Here is a 24,789-nt window from a genome sequence, read left to right as displayed (position 1 = left end):
ATTTTATAGTTACTAGTAAATTCCGTAGGAACATTGTTTTTTTCTTTTTCTGCCTGTCACTTATGATAGTAATGAGTGGCTAAAATGATTGACCATTTTAATTCCACTCAACTTTTGTTTTCTGTAAGAATTGCATTATATATATTCTATAATTACATATATATAGAGAATATATAGTCTATAATATGTATATATTCTCATAAATATATGTATTCTAATTTCAAAAAATCTCCAATGATCGTATGCTATATTGAAGGAGGTAAATATGGATATATGCTTAGAATAACTGACTGTAGAATTGTTGAAATTTCTACTTCATGACCTTCTATGGTTCATATTTCCCTAGGTTGCCTTGCATGCCATACATTAGAAAAGATTTACATATATTCTTATTGTAAATCTGATTAGAACAGTATCATTCTTGAATTCAGTCATGTTACTAAGAGGTTGAAAGAAATAATATAATTACTGGAACTTCACAGCTCTAGCAGGTATCTGTACATACCCAGAGACACAGAAACATTATTTCCATGATCTTGGGAATGAACCAGCTTTTCTCTATATTACCAACCTCAGGCCATCTTTATTAGAGTGGAAATAGACTTTCACTAATTTCACATGTTGTCTTGGTGGTCGCAAATAGTTAAGTGTTTCCTAGCTGACTTTGATGTATGGTACTTGTAGAGTTATTTATGAATTGTGACCATCATCTTCAAATATGGTAAAAATTGACTGAACAATAATTAGGAGAATGGAACAAGAATTTTTATTTACATAGAATTAGGTTTACAGTGCTGTCAGAATCTTATGGTAGGTAATTAATACACAGAACATATATTTGGATTTATACTTAATTAGAAATGTGCAATGTAAAACTCATACATCAGTCAGAGTGGTCTAATTAGAGATTAGGAAATATTATGGGCTTATGTACACTATTCAAATTTTCCTTAGTTAAGAAGTTAGATCAATGACTAGAAATAGGTCATGAGTTGTAAATATCTCTCAGCTTTCACACCTGAATTATGGCCTAAATTTATGGCTGTTTAATGATTTTATTCTTCAAATACTATTCAGAAAAACTTTTCAGTGGAAATATACAGATTTACACTGAATTTCAGATTTTTCACTAATGAGTAACTTTGGGAACTTAATCTCCAAGGTAAAGAAAGATTTTTTTTTTCTGTAGGTAAACTCTTTCTTATCCCAAGAGAGTTAATACAGACTACACTTTCAGGCTCCATCATCTCTACTCTCACATATGGTCTCAGCAATGAAGGCAAAAGGCAGGGTGCTTGTAGGTCTAAGAACACTGGGCAAAGGGGATGTTTCTGAGTTCATAATTGATTAGTGGATATTAGAGAAGTCAGAAGGTAAGTGTTAAATGTGGTATTTTATGGAATATAAAGTCATATGGAATTTTAAGTCATATTACAGACTGGAACATAGAAGTTGTAGTATAGGACATCTTTCCATTTGTATGTTAGTTTCCAAAGTTGCATGTAAAGAATCCCACATAGTTCACAGTAAAAATACTTCTATGAAGCACCGATGTTATATATTATATTTATGCATACATCACACACACACATATTTGAGGAATAACATCCTGAATTGAAAACTTGAACAGAGTGATTGGTTTACAGATCTATGATGTATGAAACTGGAACTAGAAGAGAGATAAAAAGATGAGTTTGAAAGTATTTTAAAATAGAAGGAGAAACCAGATAAGGAGACTGAGGATGAGTCAGATCACTAGAAAAGAGGAGAGTATTATAGGTACTTTGAAAGTCGGACAAAAGATTTGAAGTGAAAACAAAGGGTTTTCATTTGAGCTGTGTTTTTGAGAAATCAAGTAATAACTTGATTGAAATTTAAACCTGACATTGATGAGAGTTATTTTGTGAACTAGAAGCAAAAATACTTACTTTAAGAGGGTTCAAGAGAGCATGGAATAAAACCTTTTGGATTAGAGGACAACTAGGGATTGAGACAGGAGCTATTAGATAAATACATCATAAGAAATAGAAAAATAGCTCTAGAATCCAAGGTATTGTCACTTATTACTATGTAGCCCATCTGAACCTAAGTCTTAAGATGTGAGTTCAGATACTGAAGTAGTTTTCAGATAATCTCAGTACTGAGTCTCAGTTGCTTTGAGTTCCACTGAAATCTATATATTTTCTAGATGAATAGGTTTGAGTTGAATACAATAGCAGTGACTGTTTTCAGATGATAATATCAGAGAGAATGTTTAACAAGGGGATTGACAGCATGAGAGGAATGTCATTGCCTGAATATAGGAATGATTGCCTCTAAGAAAGAGTGTGAAAGTCGATGTAACCTTACATGAAAATAACCTCTCAATTTTTAGTACAAAGATGGAAAATTGTTATTACGAGTATGACTGAGAGAATAATTCCATTTTTTAAAATGTGGTGCTCCTAATTACAGCATGAGTTGGTGGAAACACGGATTCTCATCTCATACCAGTCTCTTAAGTGAGAATTTTTGGGATGGAGTGAGAAAAGGTAATCAAGGGGCTGAAATGTAGAAGAATTTGTGGAGAACAGAGTTATAACACTGTTTACATATGTGGGAATGAAATAAATAGATGTACCATGTGTTCAAGTCACACCAGCAAGACATCTGTAGGAAACATTTTTCTTTCTTAAAATACTAAATGAATGGGAAAATTCCCATTCATGATCAGTATTTACTATTTTTAGTGCCAAGCACTAGGCATACCTTGAAGAGTAAAGTCAGATTCTGCTGTGCTCTGTTATAATATGTCTCATTTCCTTGTGATGGGGGAAAATACTAATACTTAATACCTTACTAAATACTTCAACAATATATATATTGTTTCTATCCTTCATATCACAAGATGGTAATCTATAATGGTGCAAGGTAAATCTGCCAATCAAAGAAGCATAAGACTCCCTTGGAATTAAACTGAGATGGCAAGGATAAACATTATGGTGTGAAACCATGTATAATCTCTCTCAAGCATATCACAGCACAGTGAGGTACTGAGATAGTGCAAACTGTATCCAACTGTGGTGGAATATTTGGTTGTCTTTTGGATTAGGTAAATACACAAATGTTAGACACTAGTGGTTTAAGAAGAATTACCAGAAGTCACAGACAAGCAGTTCCCAAAATATTTTGTATGTTGTTGCCCTCTGCTGTCCATCAGAGCGGTTCTGCTTTAAATTCACATTTGATCCAAAATGGATTATTTTTCATTAATTAGTTTGTAATATTATGTTAGCAACAGAAATTGACCAAGATAAATAATGGTACTGTGAAGAGTGAATCTTGCTGAAAGCTTACTCAATGTGGGCAGTGAGTCATGATAGAGTTTATGAGGCATTCACAGTTCAAACTACTTAGAGGTTTAAAAGACACACAAAGACACAGTTTCATTAAAATATTTTTACCCAGGCAACTTCTTATAAACGAATAAGTAACACGATTTTACTATATTTTTTGAAGGAACTCCCTTGGCAACATTGTGAACAATACATTATTTGAGGCTATGTGGTCATAGTTTGTCAATGAGGAAACAGCAGTATTGTACTTTGCTGAAGTTCCAACTAGAGTGGTGACTCTAGGGATGGACAGGAACTGTCAACAAATCATTAAGCTACATACTAAGATAAGGCCTCTGTCTTCAATGGCATCACAGTCAAACAGATTCACAGGAAAGTGGTTATTCAATCAAGTAACACAATGGTTAAATAGCATAGCTTTCACTAAGAGAATTCCTGGAAGCAACACAAGGAATTGTCTTCATGACTCCCTAGGGAGCCATTTTTAAAGAACTGTGAGTTTTGTTCCTCCCTTTGCTATTCCATTTTCTATTGCTCAAGAGAGGCTTTGAGGAAGACCTATTGACAAGGGACCAGGTCTAGGTTGGTGCCAAATCTTGCCTGCAGTGAGAGAATTGTCTTCATGCCAATTTTGTCTTTAATAACAAGACCCAGGATGAACTGCAGTCAGGCTCATGGATTTATCCTCTTGGCACTATCTGGAGAACAAGAGAAATGGCAGCCCCTCTTTAGCATCTTCCTGGGTCTCTACCTCCTGGGCCTTTTAGGGAACCTGCTACTTCTGTTAGCTATTGGTGCTGATGTCCACCTCCACACCCCCATGTATTTCTTCCTCAGTCAGCTCTCACTTGTGGATCTTTGCTTAATCACCACCACAGCTCCTAAAACACTGGAGTCTCTGTGGACTGGAGATGGATCAATCTCATTCTCTGGATGCCTGACTCAGTTTTACTTCTTTGCTGTTTTTGTGGACATGGATAACCTGCTTCTGGCAGTCATGGCTCTTGACCGCTATGTTGCTATCTGTCACCCACTCCTCTACCCACTTCTCATGACTCCCTGTAGATGTGAAGTTCTTGCCAGTGGATCATGGGGAGTAGCTCATTGTGTGTCTCTGGTCTGCACCTTATTGCTTTCTCAGTTATATTTTCATACCAATCAAGGGATACCTCATTTTTTCTGTGATTCTTGGCATCTCTTATTGCTTTCCTGTTCAGACACTCATCTCAATGAAGGACTGTTGCTGGCTTTGTTTGTAGTTTTGGGAATTAGTGCCATTCTCTGCATTATAAGTTCCTATGGTTGTATTTTTTATGCTGTGTCTAGAGTTCCATCAGCACAGGGGAAAAGGAAAGCCTTGGCCACATGCAGTTCCCACCTCTCTGTAGTCCTCCTTTTCTATAGCACAGCCTTTGCTACCTACCTCAAGCCCCCATCTACTTCTCACTCCTCTGGGGATGTGGTAGCTGCTGTTATGTACACCTTGGTAACTCCTACTCTGAACCCCTTCATTTATAGTCTGAGAAATAAGGATGTTAAGAGTTCATTGAGAAGGATCCTGAACATGGAGAAGGCTCAAAATTAAAGATCATCATTCAGAAAGGACAACTCCACACTTCACTATCACACATGCAAAATGAGTCTTTTAACACCATGGTTCATGGGATAATTACCTGATTGCTATGGCTAATCTTCAGTGTTAACTGGATTGAATTCGGAATCACTCTGAACCACTAGTTTGGACATTTCTCTGAGTGTGTCTCTGTAGAGATGCCACTGAGTAGGAAAGATCCATTATGAATTTGGTTGGCACCATCCAGTCCCTAGAACCCACCTCATCTGCTAACGGAGAAAGGAAAAACCAAACTTACTGCCATTAAGTCCCTTTTTGCTTGTTGACCACAGATGCAATGTGACTTGTGAACCCATCTGCCTGCTGAGCTTTTCTCATTCTGATGTATTGTATTCTCCAAGCAATGAATAAAAATGAAATTTTCACTTCTAAATTGCTTCTCAGGAATTTTGCCACAACAATCAGATGAGTGAAAGATATAATGATCTGCTGGAAACCACACTATGTCAGATTTGATCTTCTTTAATTTTTCTTATATTCATATTCCTGATGCATGTATTTTCATTGCAATCTTTACAATCATTGAATAATTGTTGGAATTCCTACCAGTGGTTTAGTAAAAATAGGCTCCTGATATCCTTATTGGTTTTATTGTCTCTTCTGTTCTGGAGATCTAGTGAGTTAAAGTGTTGCACTCTTTTTCTAATATCCATACTCCTGCTGAACTTGGATGCCACTGATAAGTGCTCCTAAATGTAGTTTAATGCTCACACTCTTTAAATTACAAGTAAGAGGTTAGGAGCCTGTTGAGTCTGATTAAAAATCCAGGTCAATAGGTATAGCGAGACAAAGAATATAATTTTATTCTATCTTTTAATGGAGAGTATATCACAGGATTCTTTTGAAAATAATTTATTATTTTTGTTATCATGTGGATATATATGTATAAAGTTACTTATGACATATCATTTTGTGGGATAGTATATTGTGAATTGCAACATCAAGTTTGTATACTCAAACTAAATACAAACAATAGAAAAAATTCTTTAAACATCATGCTACAATAAAATAAATGAACATTGTTCCAGATTTATGTTTGTATTGGTGTCTTGTTTCTATAATTATTTTGCGTTAATCATTAACAGCAGTGCTATATCCAGGAACAGTCTACAGAGTGACAATTAAGTACATGTCTTTATTTTGTGATGTTCAAACCAGAGCTGTTTATGCTGTATTTGGTCACCAACTCACATAATCTTTTAAACTAACATGAGAAAATTGTTTAACAATTACTACCCCCCAACATAGTTCAGCAGACCTAGAGTGAAATTCTGAGAAAGAACATAATTACTCCATCTCCAGCCCATTGTGAGAGACTTTTCAATCAAGACACTGACAGTGAAATACAAAATCTTTACTGCCCTCCTTCTTAGGTCACATTTCAGTTGGTTTGCAGTACAGAAGACTTCTTAGTGCCTGTTGTACCTCCTGTTTCCTCAAGGTATAGATGCCAGGCTTGAAGATGGGGGTGACCACTATGTAGAGCAGGGAAATAACCTTGGAGAGGAGCTGGGATGGATAACAGAGGGCACAGTGTACAACACCATGAGTGTTCCACAAAATGTGGACACCACAGGCAGGTGAGAGGAGCATAGGGAGAAGGCCTTGGTTTTGTTGATGAAGAATAGTACTTAAGGGTATAAGGATAAGATTTAGAATGTAGTAAGGAATAATGTTGGTTGAGTAAAGTTGCCATAGTAGATTCTTTACTATGATCTCACTAGCCCAGGGAAGCTGGCTAGGTTTCCAGTCCAAGTATGATTTTCCTGATGATGAGTAGACTCTAAGTCCAATTAGACAGCATTTGGCTGCTACCAACATGTGAGTACCACTTATTGCAACATTGTGTATAACTCTCCACACTGGCCATTGCTGTACAACAATAAAGAGCTGGGTTGAGGAGCAAACCAGGGAGGCCATCTGAGAACTACATGGTTAAGAGAAGGTGGCCGCGGAGTAGGATCGAAATGGGATGACTAACTCATGAGACTGTCCCCAGAAAAAACGTTTAACACCTTATACCATACAGGTCTCCACAACTTTATTATTAAATCTCAAGCAACTTCATCCCCAAAACAACTTGCAGGACAAGATGCTGGAAGCTGAAGCCTGGCTGTCTTAAGTGGTCTTCAGAATATGATGGAGTCCTGGAGAATTAGGCTCTAATGCCTTTGGTAGAATGGACTTTCAGTCATTTCAAAATTGACCCCCGTTAACACACCTGCTCCAACAAGATCCTTTTCTTCCTCCCCTTCTTCCTCCTCTTTTCTACTCTTCTCCTTCTTGTCCTCTTTCTCCTCTTCCTCTCCTTCCTCCTCTTGTTCCTCTTCTTCCTCCCCTTCCCCTTCTTCATCCCACTTCTCTTCCTCCTATTCCTAATTCTTTTTTTTTCTCCTTCTCTTTTCTTCTTCTCAAGACATAGTTTCTCTGTGTATTCCTAGCTAGCTTGGAAATATCTCTGTAGACAAAGATGGCCTGGAACTAAGAGCTCTGCATGCCTCTGCCTTGTGAGTGCTGGGATTAAAATTATGCAATTATGATGGTGCCTGCCCTGCTACGAGAATTGGGCATAGGCCTAGGAGATTGACAGAAAACACAGACTCAAGTCATTCTATTGAGGAGAATGCTGAAGCTTTACTGAGGGACCAGCAATTTATACTTGAGGCCTGCATGGATGCAAATTTTAACAATTTGTCTTTTGGATAGCAATTATCAATTTTTCCTAAAATGTTTGTAATAGGCCAAGTATCAATACTCTGTAATGACCAATTTGATAGCTGATTGAAACAAGCTGATGAAACAAATGTTTCATCAGGTTAAGACATTTGAAAGGATAAAAAAAATAATACAGCCTAATTCTAATGACTCCAAGAAGTCAGTAGTTTAAAATGCTATCTTGCTTTGTTAGAAACTAGGTAAAAGGTCACATTCCAGAGGCCACCCTTTGTTTAGACCTAGCAGAGAGGCCTTGAATAGGTGATCCTGGCCCCATAGGGTAACTGAAAATGGGCTAAGCTTATCTTGCTTTTGTAAACTTACGCCATTACCCCTAAGCAGGAGTTCACGCAGCTGTAGACACTATAGGAAACTAATTGGTTCACTGAGCTTGGGCTCCGATAATTTAAACTGATTGGCCTACAAACTATGGAGTGGTACAAATCAATTGGCTCGCATTTTGCGGGCTCTCCATGCTAAGAAATGATTGGTTTGTGATTCGCGGGCTCTGTCGTAAACTTATAAAAGCTGTCTCAATTTGGCACTCATGGTCCATAGTCATCTGACCCTGCGTGGTGCATGGCTATGGAACCCAGAATTCTGGAAATAAAGAAATCCTCATGCCATTGCATCGAGACCGTTTCTCGCGAGTGATTTGGGTGTCGCCTTCCGGGGTGTGGGGTGCTGGGGCACCCTCGGTTTTTGGGGTCTTACACATTCTTTTCAAAATAATTCTGTCCAACAATACTTTATCAACACACCAACAGCTTTATAGTAGGTTGTTAAAATTTACTTCAAAATGAAAAGGGGTGATCTACATTAATGCTCCCTTTGCCAGAGAATGGCTGTGAACACATAACACAAACAACTGATTACAGTAGCCTTCTCAACTCTCTGTAAAGTTTTTGTCTTTTGCCAGTTAATTTGCATTCACCTTGAGAACAGAGGTTTAAGTCCACCTGTGATAAGCTAAGAGCAATGTCTTAGCTAATAAATGTTTTACAGTTATCAGGATGCAAAGCAAAAAACAGCCTTCTGAATTCATAATAATTTTGTATGGAGTAGGCAGGCCAGATTTTAATGCTTTCATAAGTTCTCCATCGCCTTATTAACCTTTCATAGATCTTAAGTTTGAACTGTATTTTGAACCACACCTGGATAGATCTGTCAATAACTCTGGTTTTGGCCTGAAACTTCCTAGGTGGGATTTGCAGGACAAAAGCAGTGTCTCACAAGTCTCTACTGAGGCAGCTCTAAACTTTGCATTTACTCAAATGTAAATTATTTTCTAATCTGAGCCTATTGCCCAAGGCCAGGCCCAACAACCACCTGTCCTGTAGGCCAGTAGACTGCAACAAGACCCCATTGTATGAGGGTCGAATAACAAAAGGAACCTGTAATTTGAGGGTTCCTGGAAAAATTCTACTAGCTGTTTTTAATAGTCTTTTTTTTTCAAAGTTTCAATAGAGTTTTACTTACTGCATATCCCAAACTTTGTGTATAAATAGTTATGCATTTAATTATATTTCAAGAGATTTCATTTTGCAGAACCAAATGTACAATTATAATATTACAAGCAAAATTTCTTACATGTTTTAAAAATATGCCATAATCTTTAAATGAGTTTGAGGAAAGTGATATAATGATAACCTACTGAAATGGGTTTTTCTCATGCATTTTGATGAATTCAATATCATAACTTTTGTTGCTAAAAGCATAATCCAAACAAAATAAACTTTTCAAAACCACACAGCTCAATAAAATACTGGCATATATTTCTTTCATTAAAGTGAATTTTATGCAAAAGTAAGGCAGACATTTGAAATATGTTAATACATATTGTTTTTAAACTGAATTAAATATTTTGGCAGTTAAATATTCATTTTTCCCCTTTTTACATTTTTCAAGGGGAAATCATTTGAAATGTAAATAAAAATATATCAATAAAAAAAGAAAGAAAGAAAGAAAGAAAGACTATGAACCTGGGAGTGAGGTGTATGGGAGGTACTCATGGCAGAGTAGCTAAGTGGATCAGGAGTAATGAAAGAAAGAGATATAATTATTTTCAATTAAAATAAAAATGTAAAAAGGGGGAAAATGAATATTTAACTGCCAAAAGATTTAATTCAGTTTTTAGTAGTCTTATCTACAAATTTTGAAATAGTTCAAAAGGAGCCTGTTAGATACCAAATAAATTCCCACTGAGATCTCCTTTTCAATCTTGGGGAGTTAAAATTTGCTTCTACCACTGTATCAAATAAAGCTTGTGAAAAAGTGACAATAGGTCTATACTGGCCATAGCTGTTTTTAAATTTTATCACTCTTGAAATTATCTTAATTACAAAATATGGGTGAGTTCAGAATCGTGAACCTTCCATCAGACTACAAATTGCAGTCAGTGGTACATTGGCAGTTGTTAATCGTAATTCTTAACTTTCTCTTGCAATATTAGAGCATAACTACAACTTTGGAAAGCAAAACCCAATTTTAATCAATCTATTTTCTTTAAAATCAATGGCAAATGCATTACTTCTACATTACAATGTCTGTCTGCCAGTTTTTATGTTTGAATGCATGACAGTGCAACTTATAACTATGTTCATAGCAGCCCTATTTGTAGTAGCCAGAAGCTGGAAAGAACCTAGGTGTCCTTCAACGGAGGAATGGATACAAAATATGTGGTATATTTACACAATGCAGTACTATTCAGCCATTAGAAACAATGAATTCATGAAATTCTTAGACAAATGGATGGAGCTGGAGAACATCATACTACATGAGGTAACCCAGTCTCAAAAGATCACTCACTGATAAGTGGATATTAGCCTAGAAACTTTGAATACCCAGGACATAATTCACAAATTAAATGATGTCCAAAAAGAATGGAGGAGTGGCCCCTGGTTCTGGAAAGACTCAGTGCAAGAGTATAGGGGAATTCCAGAACAGGGAAATGGGAAGGGGTGGATGGAAGAACAGGGGGATGGAAGAGGGCTTATGGGACTTGCGGGGAGTGGGGACCCAGAAAAGGGGAAATCATTGGCAATGTGAATAAAAAAAAATAAAAGTAATGATTCATAAAAATAAGATAACTTCAACCCTGAGTTACCAGTTTTAAATTAACTTTTTGTTCCCAATGTAATACTTTTTAATCATGACCAATAACTTATAAGCCAATAATCTATAGTCAAGACATGCAAAACATATTTATACCTTTAAGACCAATCAGAAACAAAAATGAAGTCACTACATGAATCTTATAAACTAAAACCAAACAATTATTTTTCTAGCTGTAATTTCAAGAGAAAAAGAACTTTGGACCCAATAATCACAATTGTAGAGATTTCTCTAGGAGAAATAACCATCTTATTTGCCCTAGAACTTGAGAAGCTGCTAGACCTTTTAAAACCAGCTTTTTCTCCAGCTGTGCTTAACTTCTAGATGAATGTGGGGCAGCCTAAATCAGCCTCCACTGTGTAAACTGAGACTGGATCAAGAAATGAACTGCCAGCAGATAAAGTTTTTACCATTTTTTCTTTTCAACATGAAACATAGAAAACAATCAAACAACGAAACAAAGACAGACACAAATTGACATTTGGACAATTTGCTGCACCAAAGACAAACAATACATGGAGAGGGAAGAGTACCTGTTGTATCCAATACTAAGAATATCTCCAGTAGGGTCCATAGAGAAAACAGGACATCTCTAGATTTCTCCTTGTCCCCAGGAGAGTGTTGAAATCCGTTTTACTTCTCTCTTTCTTTCTAATGTTTCTAAAATTTGTTTTGTTTTGTTTGTTTGTTTGTTTGTTTTATACTCTTTTTATTTTTTATGTCCTATTCCTCTAGCCTGAAGCAGTTCTAGACTGTGGACAATTTGCCTAATAAAATTTGCTGTCCCAATTCCCTGTCACACCTTAGCTGTTCTCAGCATCAGGCCTACACTGATTCACTCTGGCCCCTATACCTTTCGCACCCCTGCAACAACAGCCTTCAAAAGATGACATTTATAGCACTAACATTGATGCTCTATGCTGCTTACTGTTCTGGTTATATAACATGTTTCATTCCTATGGAGCTCCACCCAAGACAGCATCCCTCAGTTGGTCTCCATGTTTCCAAGCCACAAGTTTGTGCGCCAATCTGTAGCCACTATTTCACTTTGCTCCCAGCACCTTATTTTTATTTTTCCAATGTGTTCCTCCCTCTTTGCCGGCTGGCCTTTTTTCGAAAGATCCCATCAGGTGCTCCTCTCTTTCCCGATCTAGAGGGACCTCCACTTGACAGCACCCCTCCACAGTACCAAGTATTGGGCATACGCATGGGGAATTGACAGGAAACACTGACTCGGATCATTCTGGTGAGGAGAATGCCAAAACTTTTCTGAGGGACCAACAATTTATACTTGAGGCTGGGTGAAAAACAATAGGAAAAAAACAATCATATCCATAGGTCAGGCACCTGGGAAGTCCCTACCACACCAGGTGGGAAACCAGAAATCAAGATGAGCCACAGGATGTTCTGCTCTCAGGAAACCTGTGCAAACAGCTCATCAGAGGGTGTTGAGCTAAGCTCACAATGCCCAACACCACTACCTGGCTAAGGTCTACTATCTTAATCCCTCTCAAATAGTTCTGATAGTTTGAGGGTTTGGGGACATAGCCAAGATGGTATGGGCCAAGAGGTTCCCTCCCTTCTCTTCTGACCAGGAGCCCATGCTTTCAAAAGCCCTCACAGAACACTGGACAAAGCCAGCTCCCGATTCCATTATGTTCAGTTGGAACTTAGACCATCATATAGGGACTTAAAAATTCACATAATAATTCAATAGCCCAAGTACCTCACCATCATATCAGGACCTCCATCCCTGCCCTACAAGAAGCCCCTAACCAGCCCAGGTATGAGACTTAGCTCACCTCTTCCTGAGAATGAAGGGAGCCCATCTGAGAGCTGCTCCAAATAAGCCTGACTTTATACTTGAATTTGACTCAGTTCAATTTATTACATAGGTTTATTACCAGTTCTACAATCTGTGGATCAATATTGAAATATTTGAGCATATGTGGGTCATTCATATTCAAACCACCATATTCTACTTCATGGAGCCTGTAGCCTTGTGGCCATATCATAATAAAAAATGCATTTTTGTTCTAATTTCAAAAGTCTCCATAGTCTATCACAGTCTTGACATAGTTTAAAACTCCCATGTCCAAAGTCTCTTCTGAGACTTGAGGCAGTCTTATTTATAAACACTTGTAACTTCAAACTTCAACTTTGCATTTTCCTGATGACTAAGAATGTTGAACATTTCTTGAGGTGCTTCTTAGCCATTCTATATTCCTCAGGTGCAAATTCATTGTTTAGCTCTGTAGCCCATTTTTTATAGGGTTATTTGGCTCTCTGGAGTCTACCTTCTTGAATTCTTTGTATATCTTGGATATTAGCCCTCTTTCGGATGTAGGGTTGGTAAGATCTTTTCCCAATTTGTTGATGTAGTGGCTATTCCTGGTTGTCAACTTGACTATATCTGGAATGAACTACAATCTAGAATTGGAAGGCTCACCTATGATCCTAATCTGGAGGCTCAGAGATATAAGTTTTTGACCTGGATCTTGGCATGGAGATCTTGAAGCATAGTGGCTATGAATTCCAGATGATTAAGACAAGGAGATCTCTGCGTTCAAGATCATCTGGGATTAAAGGCATGGAGGCACACACCTTTAATCTGGGTTACACCCTCTGCTGGAGATATATAAGGACATTGGAAGAAGGAAGATTTACTCACTCTTCCTTGCCTGCTTGCCTCGTGGGACTGAGCAACTGCTAGATCCTTGGACTTCCATCCACAGCTGCTGCTGCCCATTTTTGGGGAGTTGGACTATAGACTGTAAGTCATAGACAAATTCCCTAACTATATAGAGACTGCCATGACTCTAGAGAACCCAAACTAATACAGTTGGTTTCCGTTTTGTACTTTTGACAGTGCCCTTTGCCCTACAGAAACTTTGTAATTTTATGAGGTCCCATTTGTCAATTCTTGATCTTAGAGAAAATACTATTGGTGTTCTGTTCAGGAAAATTTCCCCTGTGGCCATGTGCTCAAGGCTTTTCCAAAGTTTCTTTTCTACTAGTTTCACTGTGTCTGCTTTTATGTGGAGGTCTTGATCCACTTGGACTTGAGGTTAGTAGAAGGAGATAAGAATGGATGAATTTGCATTCTTCTGCATTCTGACCTCCAGTGGAACCAGCACCATTTGTTGAAAAGGCTATCTTTTTTTTTCCACTGAATGATTGTAGCTCCTTCAGAATGGCTAAGATCAAAAACTCAGGAGAAAACAGGTACTGGCAAGGATGCGGAGAAAGAGGAACACTCCTCCACTGCTGGTGGGGATGTAAGCTGGTACAACCACTCTGGAAATCTGTCTGGCAGTTCCTCAGAAAACTGGGCATGATACTACTAGAGGACCCTGCTATACCACTCCTGGGAATATACCCAGAGGATTCCCCAGCATGTAAGAAGGACACATTCTCCACTATGTTCAGAGTAGCCCTATTTATAATAGCCAAAAGCTGGAAAAAAATCAGATGTCACTCAATGGAGGAATGGATACAGAAAATGTGGTATATTTACACTATGGAATTCTACTCAGCTATTAAAAACAATGAATTCATGAAATTCTTAGGTAAGTGTGTAGAACTGGAGAATGTCATCCTGAGTGAGGTGACCCAATCACAAAAGAACACACATGGTACTCACTCACTGATAAGCGGATATTAGCCCAGAAGCTCAGACTACCCAAGAAACAATTTACATATCAAATGAGAGAGAGGCCCCTGGTCCAGGAAGGCTCAATGCAGCAGTGTAGGGGAATACCAGGACAGGGAAGCAGGAAGGGTTTGGTTGGGGAACGGGGGAGGGAAGAAGGCTTATGGGACTTTCGGGGAGGGGGATGCCAGAAAGGGGAAATCATTTGAAATGTAAATAAAGAATATATCTAATAAAAACACACAAAAACCTAAAACAAATAAAAGAAACCCTGAAGCATTAAAATCATTGAAGTAAAAACAAAGAAAATATAACCCATCACTGTATTTCAGGTAACTGCTAAAATAAAACTGTTCATCTCCAGGGCTCAGTCCTTGGTCCTTTCTCATCTAGTCGTTCCCTAGGCGGCTTCATCAATGCTCAGGACATTACATACATATAACTCGCATGGCATCATTGGGCAACTCTCTTTGTACCCCTGATGACTTCATAGCAGCCTATGGAAAATGTAGCACTGGCAAATACCAGCCAGAGTCTGCACTCTAGCTGTCCAGTGAACCAGACACAAAAGACCAAGCACATTAAACTCATGTGTTTGTAAGTTTTCATGTTTTATTTACTTTCAAATTCACATATTCTTTACTATTAATCACACAAACCATAGATGATTAAAAAATATAAAGCTATATCTGCATCCTTATTTTCAACAGTGAATTAAAAAGCTGCTCATAGAAACCTAAAGTTCCACAAGTTCCACAGACACCCATGTGGTACAGGTGAAAGCGGGAGGAGACACAGGTATGAGGAAGAGACTTAGTCCTGAGGGTTAGTCAGAGCTGCTCACTTTGTCACTCACCCTGTGCTAACAGGAGACAGCATGAGATGCCTATAACAGAACGAGAAACTAGGGGAATTGGATTCATAGTAGAGGAGAGATCTGAAAATATTCTTCCCTTAGAGGCCCCATAACCCAGGAATGTATCTGTCTAAGCACATGCCACTGCTTAGGCCCTGCAAGTTCTTAACTTTCTAAATTGTGACAGAATCATAAGAGCCTTAATCACTGTTCCTGCCTGTGGTAGAACAATTGAGACTTGATCAGAAGCAACATGATGGAATAAAGAAGCATTTATAAGCTGGATGTGTAACCCATGTGCTCCTGTCTACTGTATCCCATACTAGGGATCATATCCAACCATATGTACTGGCAGTCTTAGTGTAACTGCTGCTTCTTTTCACCCTTGAAAAGAAAATGGTGGGCCAGAAAGGCAGCAGGGACATGAACATCTATGAAAAACCGTAATCTTTTCCCAAAGGAAACTATTAGAACTAGGACTTCAGACTTAGGGAAGGATGTGAATACCTGGCGAGATATGAACGAGCCTTCTAGAGTATCTGTTCACAGCAGGAACCTTCCACTTTGATTATGGCCTTTATTTCCCATGTTCCCATGCACAGTAGGTTATCAGCACAGAGACGCAGGAAAGGTGAGCATTTGATTGTGATACTGCTTCCTACTTCATGTTGCTCATGAAACTACATCAGTATGAATTTCATTATTGTATCATAGTGCTTGTGCATGCAAATATGTATGCTATTACCTACTTTATGGTATAAAGTGTTTTTTTGTGATATTTTTGCCTTTTAAGTAAACACCTCTTTAAAATGTAAGTAAATGTCTTGACATGAGTTAAAAAAATATTTTTCCAAAATTGTAATTTTGGAATTTTGATCTCTTAAAATTTAATTATTTGGGATTTAGATGTAAATTATTTAAATTTTGTATTTTGAGTCTGACTGTATGTGGTTGGATCTCATCTGTAATTCCAGTACTAGTGAGGGAGAAATAGGAAGATCTCTGGAATTTAATGGCTAGCTGTTCTAACCAAATTGTTAAGATCCCATCTCAAGAAAAGCTAGAAAGGATAGAAGAAGACACACAGCACTGAACCCTGGCTTACGCATACATACAAACACATATACACATATTTATACACAGAGATACAAACAAGCATACACACACACACACACACACACACACATACACATTCACATACACACGTGCACTGAACACAAAGCTACATTATACACATAAGCACCTACAAATAATACTCAAACAGATATCAGTTGAGGAGGTATCTTTGCTTATTAAAAGTGTGTCCTAGTTGTTCCTCATATCTGCTAACTGTAGAGTCTCCTTTCCATTCTTCAGGAATCTGTGGAGCAGCTCCAGGCAACCTTCATCCTCACAGACCCTGAACTACTACTCTGCTGCACACTCTGACTCTAACTTGAACTTTGTGATCTGAGCTACCATGTCTGCTGAAGTCCAGGAGTTCAGATCCTCATTCAGGGTAATACAATCTGAGCCATCATAGGCAGTTTGATAGAGTGTGCCAAGAAGTCATATATCTGGCCCTACCTTGCAGGCAGTCATCCTCTGCAGGTTCTGAGAGCCTGGCAGCATCCTGCCTGGAAGTCTGGGCTACCCTACGCTGATCTGCCCACTCAAAGGATTTGGACCTAAAATCAAAGTGAAACAACTTCAGAATTATGGAAGGCTCTGAGGCCTTCTTCAATACATTGAACCCAGGCCCAGTGACTACTCAGTGTGGACCTTTGGAGATCTAGACAAGACTGGGGTCACTTACCTCCTCCACTCTGGTTGCAGTATCAGAGCATGTTCCACAGGCTCTGGACCTTTGTGCAATGTTCTTGTGTCTGAGTTTGAGGTTCTTACAATACTCTAATCCTTCTTTCTCCATACATGGTTCACATGGCTCCATCCTCTTAATCTCCTCATTGCTCTCAAGATGCTGAAACTGCGTGTAGTCACCACAGTCAATAGAGATGTACCTGGTTTCTCTAGGGCTTGGACATGACAGGGCTGTGTGGAAATAGTACAGTGAATGTGAATCTAGGGGAGGAGCAGGGTGACATCAAGACCCTTCTCTGAGAACTAGGGACAAGTGCACTATGCCTGGGAGGGAGTGGGGATATGTTGCTACGGGGCACAGAGTTGCAGACAGGAAGGAAATGGTCCTCTGTCCAATCTGCCCCAGGCAAAGTTGCAGACTAGAAGGAAAATGGGGTTCTAGCAGAGCAGACAGGGCCCACATTGTCTGAGTTCTGTGGAGGTCCCAGCTGGGGCAGCTCTTGGGGCAGAGGTTTCAACTGTGTCCCTGGTTATGCCAGGTCTCCTGGGAGACAGGCAGACTGTGGGGAATGGGAGAGGGGCAGGTGCTCCACTTCTACCCCAGGTGGAGTTACAGACCAGAAGGAAGACAGGGCTGGAGCAGAGCTGATAGTTTCTGCATATGTTGGGTTCTGTGGGGATCCCATCTGGGGCAGGTATTGGGGAAGGGGTTTCCCGTGTCCCTGGTTAAGGCAGACTTCCTGAGAGACAGGCAGGCTGTTGGGTATGGGAGAGGGACAGGCATGACCGATCTGCCCTGGATGGAGCTGTTTGACTTTCAAATAACATGGGAGTCATTGGAGAAATTAGATCATTAGACATAGATAACTGTAATCCTAGATGCGTTTTAAGAGCAGTGTTACTTGGACACGAATCAAAATCATTCCAAAACACCATAAGTATTTTATAGTTACATGTAAATTCATTAGGAACATTGTTTTTATCTACCAGTAACTTACGATAGTAATGAGTGGCTAAAATGATTGACCATTTTAATTCCACCCAACTTTTGTTTTGTGTAAGAATTGCAAAGTTTGGAGAATATATACATTTTCATTTCAAAAAAATGTCCAATGATAGTATGCTTTGTTGAAGGAAATAAAAGTGTATCAATTCCTTGAATAACTGACTGTAGAATTGTTAAAATTTCTACTTCATGACCTTCTATGGTTCATTGTTTCCCTACGTTGCCTTGCATGACATACATTTGAAATGATTTACATATTTTCTTCTTGTTAATCTGATCAGAACAATATCATTCTTGAATTCAGTCATGTTACTAAGAGGATGGAAAAATAAGATAATTACTGGAACTTCATAGTTCTAGCAGATGCCTGTATATACCCAGAGACACAGGAACATTATTCCCATGATCTTGGGAATGAACCAGCTCTTCTATATATTACCAACTTCTGGCCATCTTTATTATAGTGCAAATGGATTTTTACTAATTTCATTTGTTGTCTTGGTGGCCCCACATAGTTAAATGTTTCCTAGCTGACTTAAATGTATGGTACTTGTAGAGCTATTTATGAATTGTGAACATTATCTTCAAATATGGTAAAAATTGAATGAGCTCTAATTAGGAGAATGGAAGAAGAATTCTTATTTAGATAGAGTTAGGTTTGCAGTGCTGTCAGAATCTTATGGTAGGTACTTAGTGAACAGAACATAAATTTGGAATTATATTTAATTAGAAATGTGCAATGTAAAGCTCATACATCAGTCAGAGTGATTTAATTAGAAGCCAGGAAATGTTATGGGCTTATGTACACTATTCAGATTTCCTTAGTTAAGAAGTTAGACCAATGTCTAGAAATAGATAATGAGTTGTAAATATCTCTCTGCTTTCACATCTGAATGGCCTAAATTTATGGCTGTTTAGTAATTTTTTTCTTCAAATACTCTTCAGGAAAAATTCTCAGTGGAAGGTTATTACAGATTTTTCACTAATGAGTAACTTTGGGAACTTAATCTACAGGGTCATGAAATAATTTCTTTCTGTAGGGAAACTCTTTCTGATCCCAAGAGAGATAATACAGATTCCACTTCCAGACTCCATCATCTCTACTCTCATATATGGTTTCAGCAATGAAGGTAAAGGGCAGGATGCTTGTAGGTCTAAGAACACTGGACAAAGTGGATGTTTTTGAGTTCATCATTGATTAGTGGATATTAGAGAAGTCAGAAGGTAAGTGTGAAATGTGGTATTTAATGAAGTATTAGGTCATATTTCAAATTGGAGCATAGAAGATGTAATATAGGACATCTTTCAATTTGTATGTTAGTTTCCAAAGTTGCATGTAAATAATCCTACAGAAAAAGAAAACATGTTTCACAATAAAAATACTTCTATGAAGCAACTATGTTATATATTATATATATGCATAACACACACACACACACACACACACACACACACACACACGTTTGAGGAAAAAATCCATAATTTAAAACTTTAACAGAGTGATTGGTTTACAGATATATGAAATGTGAACTGTAACTAGAAGAGAGATACAAAAGATGAGTTTAAAAGTAATTTACAATAGGAAGACAAACCAGATAGGAGAATGAAAATGAGTCAGAGAGAGATCACTAGAAACTAGGTGAGTATTGTAGGTTCCTTGAAAGTCAGACAAAAATTTGAATTGAAAACAAAGGGTTTTCAATTGAGTTGTGTTTTTAAGAAAGCAAATAATCACTTGACTGAAATTTAAACCTGACATTGATGAGAGTCATTTTGTCAGATACAAGCAAAAATGATTGCTTTAAGAGGGTTCAAGAAAACACAGAATTAAAACTTTTGGTTTAGAAGGCAATTAGGGATTGAGACAGGAGCTTTTGGATACATCATAAGAAGTAGAAAAATGATGCAATAGCTCTAGAAGCCAAGGGATCATCATATATTACTGTGCAGCCCATCTGAATCTAAGTCATTAGACACAACCTCAGATGCTGAGTAGTTTCCAGATAGTCTCAGTACTGAGACTCAGTTGCTCAATGCGATCTATGTATTTTTTAGATAAATAGGTTTGAGATGAATACAATAGCAGTGATTGGTTTCATTTGATTACAATATCAGTGAGAATGTTTAACATGAGGATTGACAGCATGAGAGGCATGTCATTGCCTGATGGCAGGAATAAGTGTGAAAGTATGTAACCTTATATGAAAATAACTTCCTAATCTTTATTATAAAGTTGGAATAGTGATATTGCAAGTATGATTGGCAGAACAATTCAATTTTTTAAATTTGGTGCTGCTAATTGCAGCATGAGTTGGTGGAAACACAGATTCTCATTTCACACCAGTTTCTGAAATCAGAACTTCTGGGGTCAGTGTTACACCTGTGATTTAATAGCATCTCCAGGTTAGTGTGCAGTGTGACACCTGTTACTTAACAACATGTCCATGTGTGTGTCAGCTTTGTGAACTTTGAAGTTCTCATTTTCATTTAGAAACATATTTCTAAAAACCTCATTGTGATGATCAGATGCAGCAAGTTATTTCAATTTTCTTGTATACAGGGAGACTGACTTTTCATTATCTTTTAAAATTATATTTTATTTTAAAGTATATGTATATATATTTGTGTTTGTATGTGAACATGTGTGTGAGTGTCCATAGAGCCCAGAATTGGGAGTAGAGAGCTTGGAAGTGGAGTTTCAGGTGCTCGTGTGTCACCTAACTTGGATTGGGGAACCAAACTCACATTTCTGGAAAAGCAGCAACATAAGTAATGTGCCAACATCCTAGCCCCTAACATAAATCTCAGAGTTATACCACTCAACGGTAAAGTTTCATTAATTACTTCATGTTATATGTACAGATAACTGTTGGCAAGCAGTTGATGAACAAGATTACATTTCTTTGTCTTCTGATAGTATTAGACATATTACAATCACAAGATTGACTCCTTCCTAGATCTACATTATTAACCCATTCTTCTCATAAAAAAAGAATAAAGGCATGATTAAACAGAAAGTACCATGAAGAAAATATGGCTATAGTCTGACAAGATTAGGAATCATAATAAAAACAAGAAAAAAGAAGGAAAGTAAGAAAGTAAAATTGGACAAAGTGTTGGAATACTCTTTCTGTCAGCATACATTTTACTAGTACATAATATAATTTTCTCCACATGTTTAAGATATTCTTTCATTTCTTTGGTGTATTTTCAGAGCCATCATTGTCCTTGAACAGTGTCTCAGTTTTCTTATTTTATTGTCCTTGACCAGGTCATAGGGAGGAAATTCCAGAGTAGTATCTTGTCCAAAAGACTAGTAATAATTGTTACAATAGTCATGTTTTCTTTGACCTTTTAATACAGAACTTATGGCCTTTACTCTCAGGAAATTCACATTTAACCAAGAAGAAAAAAATCACATGTCACAGAAACTAGAAAACTCATTCAGGCAATATCAACCTAAGCTACATATCCTCCAAAGTGTATATTCAAGAAAAATAGATAAGATAATAAAAGGTAAAGTATTCATTGACAGTTTAAAAATGGACAAGAAGTTAAAATTATAACAATTTTGAAGCCCTGGTCAAATTTGACTAAAGATGAAGTTCCTTATGTGAGAGGAACTATGGGGATTACTCTTAATAAGTGTGCACAATATCTAGAGTGAGTATTAGAAAAACTATGGGTGACCAGTCAGAAAGACAAGACTGGCTAGCTAGGGCTGTGACAGTTGTGCAGAGGCTTGCTGATGAGTTCCCAGTAATCAGGCACAGTACAATGTATGTAATTAATGGGAAAGAAGAGACACTAGACATATTTGATCAAGAGGCATTTGAGCAATAGTTTCAAGACAAAACTGAAATGTTTCCAACTTGAATAATAGTATTTAGAGTACAATTAGTTTAGCCAATTATACGGTTGATACAATAAACTTTGACTGAATTGATGAGAAAATATCCAGTTAAGGTAAGAAAAGATGATCAAAGATTTGGAATGTACAAGAGTTTGTGGAGAAGAGTGTTATAACACTGTTTACATATATAGGAATGAAATACATAGATGTACCATGTGTTCAAGTCACACCAGCAGGACAACATCTAGAGGATATTTGTTTCTTTCTTGAAATACTAAATGGATGGGAAAATTCAGTGCCCACTTCATGATCAGCATTCACTATTTTTAATGCCAAGCACTAGATATACCTTGAAGAGTAAAGGCAGATTCTGTGTGGTCCATCATATGTCTCATTTCCTTGTGAAAGGGGGCAAATTCTAACTTAATACTTTACTAAATATTTCAACAAAATATATATGTTTACATACTCCATACCACAAGATGATAATCTATGATGGTGCAAGTAAATCTGCCAATCAAAGAAGCATAAGATTTTCTTGGAATGAATCTTAGATGGCAAAGATAAACCCTATGGTATGAAACCATATATAATCTCTCTCAAGTATATCACAGCTCAGTGAGGTACTGAGATAGTAGAAAATGAATCCAACTGTGGTGGAATATTTGGTTGTCTTTTGGGTTAGGTAAACACACAAAGATTAAACACTAGTGGTTTAAGAAAAATTACCAGAAGTCACAGACACACACTTCCCACATCGTCCTCTCTGTTGTTGCTCTCTGCTCTCCATCAGAGGGGTTCTCCTTTTTCTTGACATTTGATCCAAAATGGATCATTTTTCATTAATTAGTTTGTAATAATATGTTAGCAACAGAAGTTGACCAACATTGAAAATGGAACTGAGAAATGTGAATCTTGCTAAAAGCTCACTCAATGTGGGTAATGAGTCATAATAGTTTATGAGGCATTCCTAGTTCAAAACACTTAGAGTCATAGAAGACACACAAGTAAGTCCTTGGAATGTACAAGAGTTTGTGGAGAAGAGTGTTATAACACTGCTTACATATGTAGGAATGAAATATATAGATGTACCATGTGTTCAAGTCACACCAGCAGGACAACATCTAGAGGACATTTGTTTCTTTCTTGAAATAGTAAATGAATGGGAAAATTCAAAAAACACAAGGACTTACACTGTTTCATTAAAAATATGTTTATCCTGGCAACTTCTTTTAAACAAATATGATTTTATTTTTTGAAGGAACTCCATTGGCAGCATTGTGAACAATCCACTTTTTGAGGCTAAGTAGTCACAGTACATCACTCAGGAAAACAAAAGTATTGTACTTTGTCTAATGAAGCTGCAATTGGAATGGTGACATTATGGATGGACAGGAACATTTGCTGAAACACCGAGTCAGCAAAGCACTAAGTTACATACTAAGATACAGCTTCTGCCTTCAAAGGAGTCACAGACAAACAGATATATGAACAAGTAGTTATTCAATCAAGTAACACAATGCTTAAAGAGCATAGCTTTCACCAAGAGAATTCCTGGAAGCCACTCAACAAATTTTCTTTATGTCTCCCTAGGAGCCATTTTTAGTGAACTCTAAATCTTGTCCCTCTTGTTGTTTTAGTTTCTATTGCTCAATAAGGGCTTTGAGTAACACCTATTGACAAGGGACCAGGTCTGAGTTGGTGCCAATTCTTGCCTGCTGTGGGAGAATTGTTTTCATGCCAGTTTTGTCTTTAATAACAAGACCCAGGATGAACTGCAGTCAGGCTCCTGGCTTTATCCTCTTGGGACTATCTGGGGATCCAGAGAAATGGCATTCTTTCTTTAGCCTCTTCCTAGGTCTCTACCTCCTGGGCCTTTTAGGGAACCTGCTACTTCTGTTAGCTATTGGTGCTGATGTCCACCTCCACACCCCCATGTATTTCTTCCTCAGTCAGCTCTCACTCGTGGATCTTTGCTTCATCACCACCACAGCTCCTAAAACACTGGAGTCTCTGTGGACTGGAGATGGATCAATCTCATTCTCTGGATGCCTGTCTCAGATGTACTTCTTTGGTGTTTTTGCAGATATGGATAACCTGCTTCTGGCAGTCATGGCTATTGACCGCTATGCTGCTATCTGCCACCCACTCCTCTACCCACTTCTCATGACTCCCTGTAGATGTGAGGTTCTGCTCAGTGGGTCATGGGGAATAGCTCATTGTGTTTCTCTGATGTATACATTATTGCTCTCCCAGTTATATTTTCATACCAATCAAGTGATTCCTCATTTTTTCTGTGATTGTAGGCCTCTCTTATTGCTTTCTTGCTCTGACACTCACCTCAACAAGGTCCTGATGATGGCTTCAGCTGGAGTTTTGGGTATCAGTGCAGTTCTCTGCATTGTAAGTTCTTACGGTTGTATTTTTCATGCTGTGGCTAGGATTCCATCAGCAAAGGGGAAAAGGAAAGCCTTGGCCACATGTAGTTCCCACCTCTCTGTAGTTCTCCTTTTCTATAGCACAGTCTTTGCTACCTATCTGAAGCCACCATCCACTTCTCACTCCTCTGGGGAGGTGGTAGCTGCTGTTATGTATACCCTTGTAACGCCCACTCTGAATCCCTTCATTTATAGTCTGAGAAATAAGGATGTTAAGAGTTCATTGAGAAGGATCCTGAATATGGAGAAGTCTCAGGGGTAAGGTTCATTATTCAGGAAGGATCACACCCCACTTTACTACCACACATGTTGAGTCACTTAATCCCATGGCTCAGGGGGTAACTCCATGATTGTTATGGCTAATCTTCAGTGTTAACAGTACTAGAT

General features: G+C 37.9%; 2 protein-coding genes and 1 pseudogene across 2 annotated transcripts; 2 read left to right on the top strand and 1 right to left on the bottom strand.

The window, feature by feature from the left end:
• The first annotated feature begins 3,957 nt into the window (after window positions 1–3,957).
• On the top strand, window positions 3,958–4,920 carry LOC127669768 (olfactory receptor 1G1-like). Its single transcript, XM_052163976.1, has one exon. It carries the CDS (start codon window positions 3,958–3,960, stop codon window positions 4,918–4,920), a length of 963 nt encoding a protein of 320 aa, XP_052019936.1.
• Window positions 4,921–16,610: 11,690 nt separating this feature from the next.
• On the bottom strand, window positions 16,611–19,303 carry LOC127670061 (patr class I histocompatibility antigen, CH28 alpha chain-like; annotated as a pseudogene).
• Window positions 19,304–23,734: 4,431 nt separating this feature from the next.
• LOC127669779 (olfactory receptor 1361-like) lies at window positions 23,735–24,664 on the top strand. The gene has a single exon (XM_052163987.1). It carries the CDS (start codon window positions 23,735–23,737, stop codon window positions 24,662–24,664), a length of 930 nt encoding a protein of 309 aa, XP_052019947.1.
• The last annotated feature ends 125 nt before the right edge of the window (window positions 24,665–24,789 follow it).

Source organism: Apodemus sylvaticus, chromosome 19 (genome assembly GCF_947179515.1).
Source record: "Apodemus sylvaticus chromosome 19, mApoSyl1.1, whole genome shotgun sequence".
Lineage (NCBI taxonomy): Eukaryota > Metazoa > Chordata > Mammalia > Rodentia > Muridae > Apodemus > Apodemus sylvaticus.
Note: the sequence above shows the minus strand (reverse complement) of the source record. Positions and strands in the feature narration are given on the sequence as shown.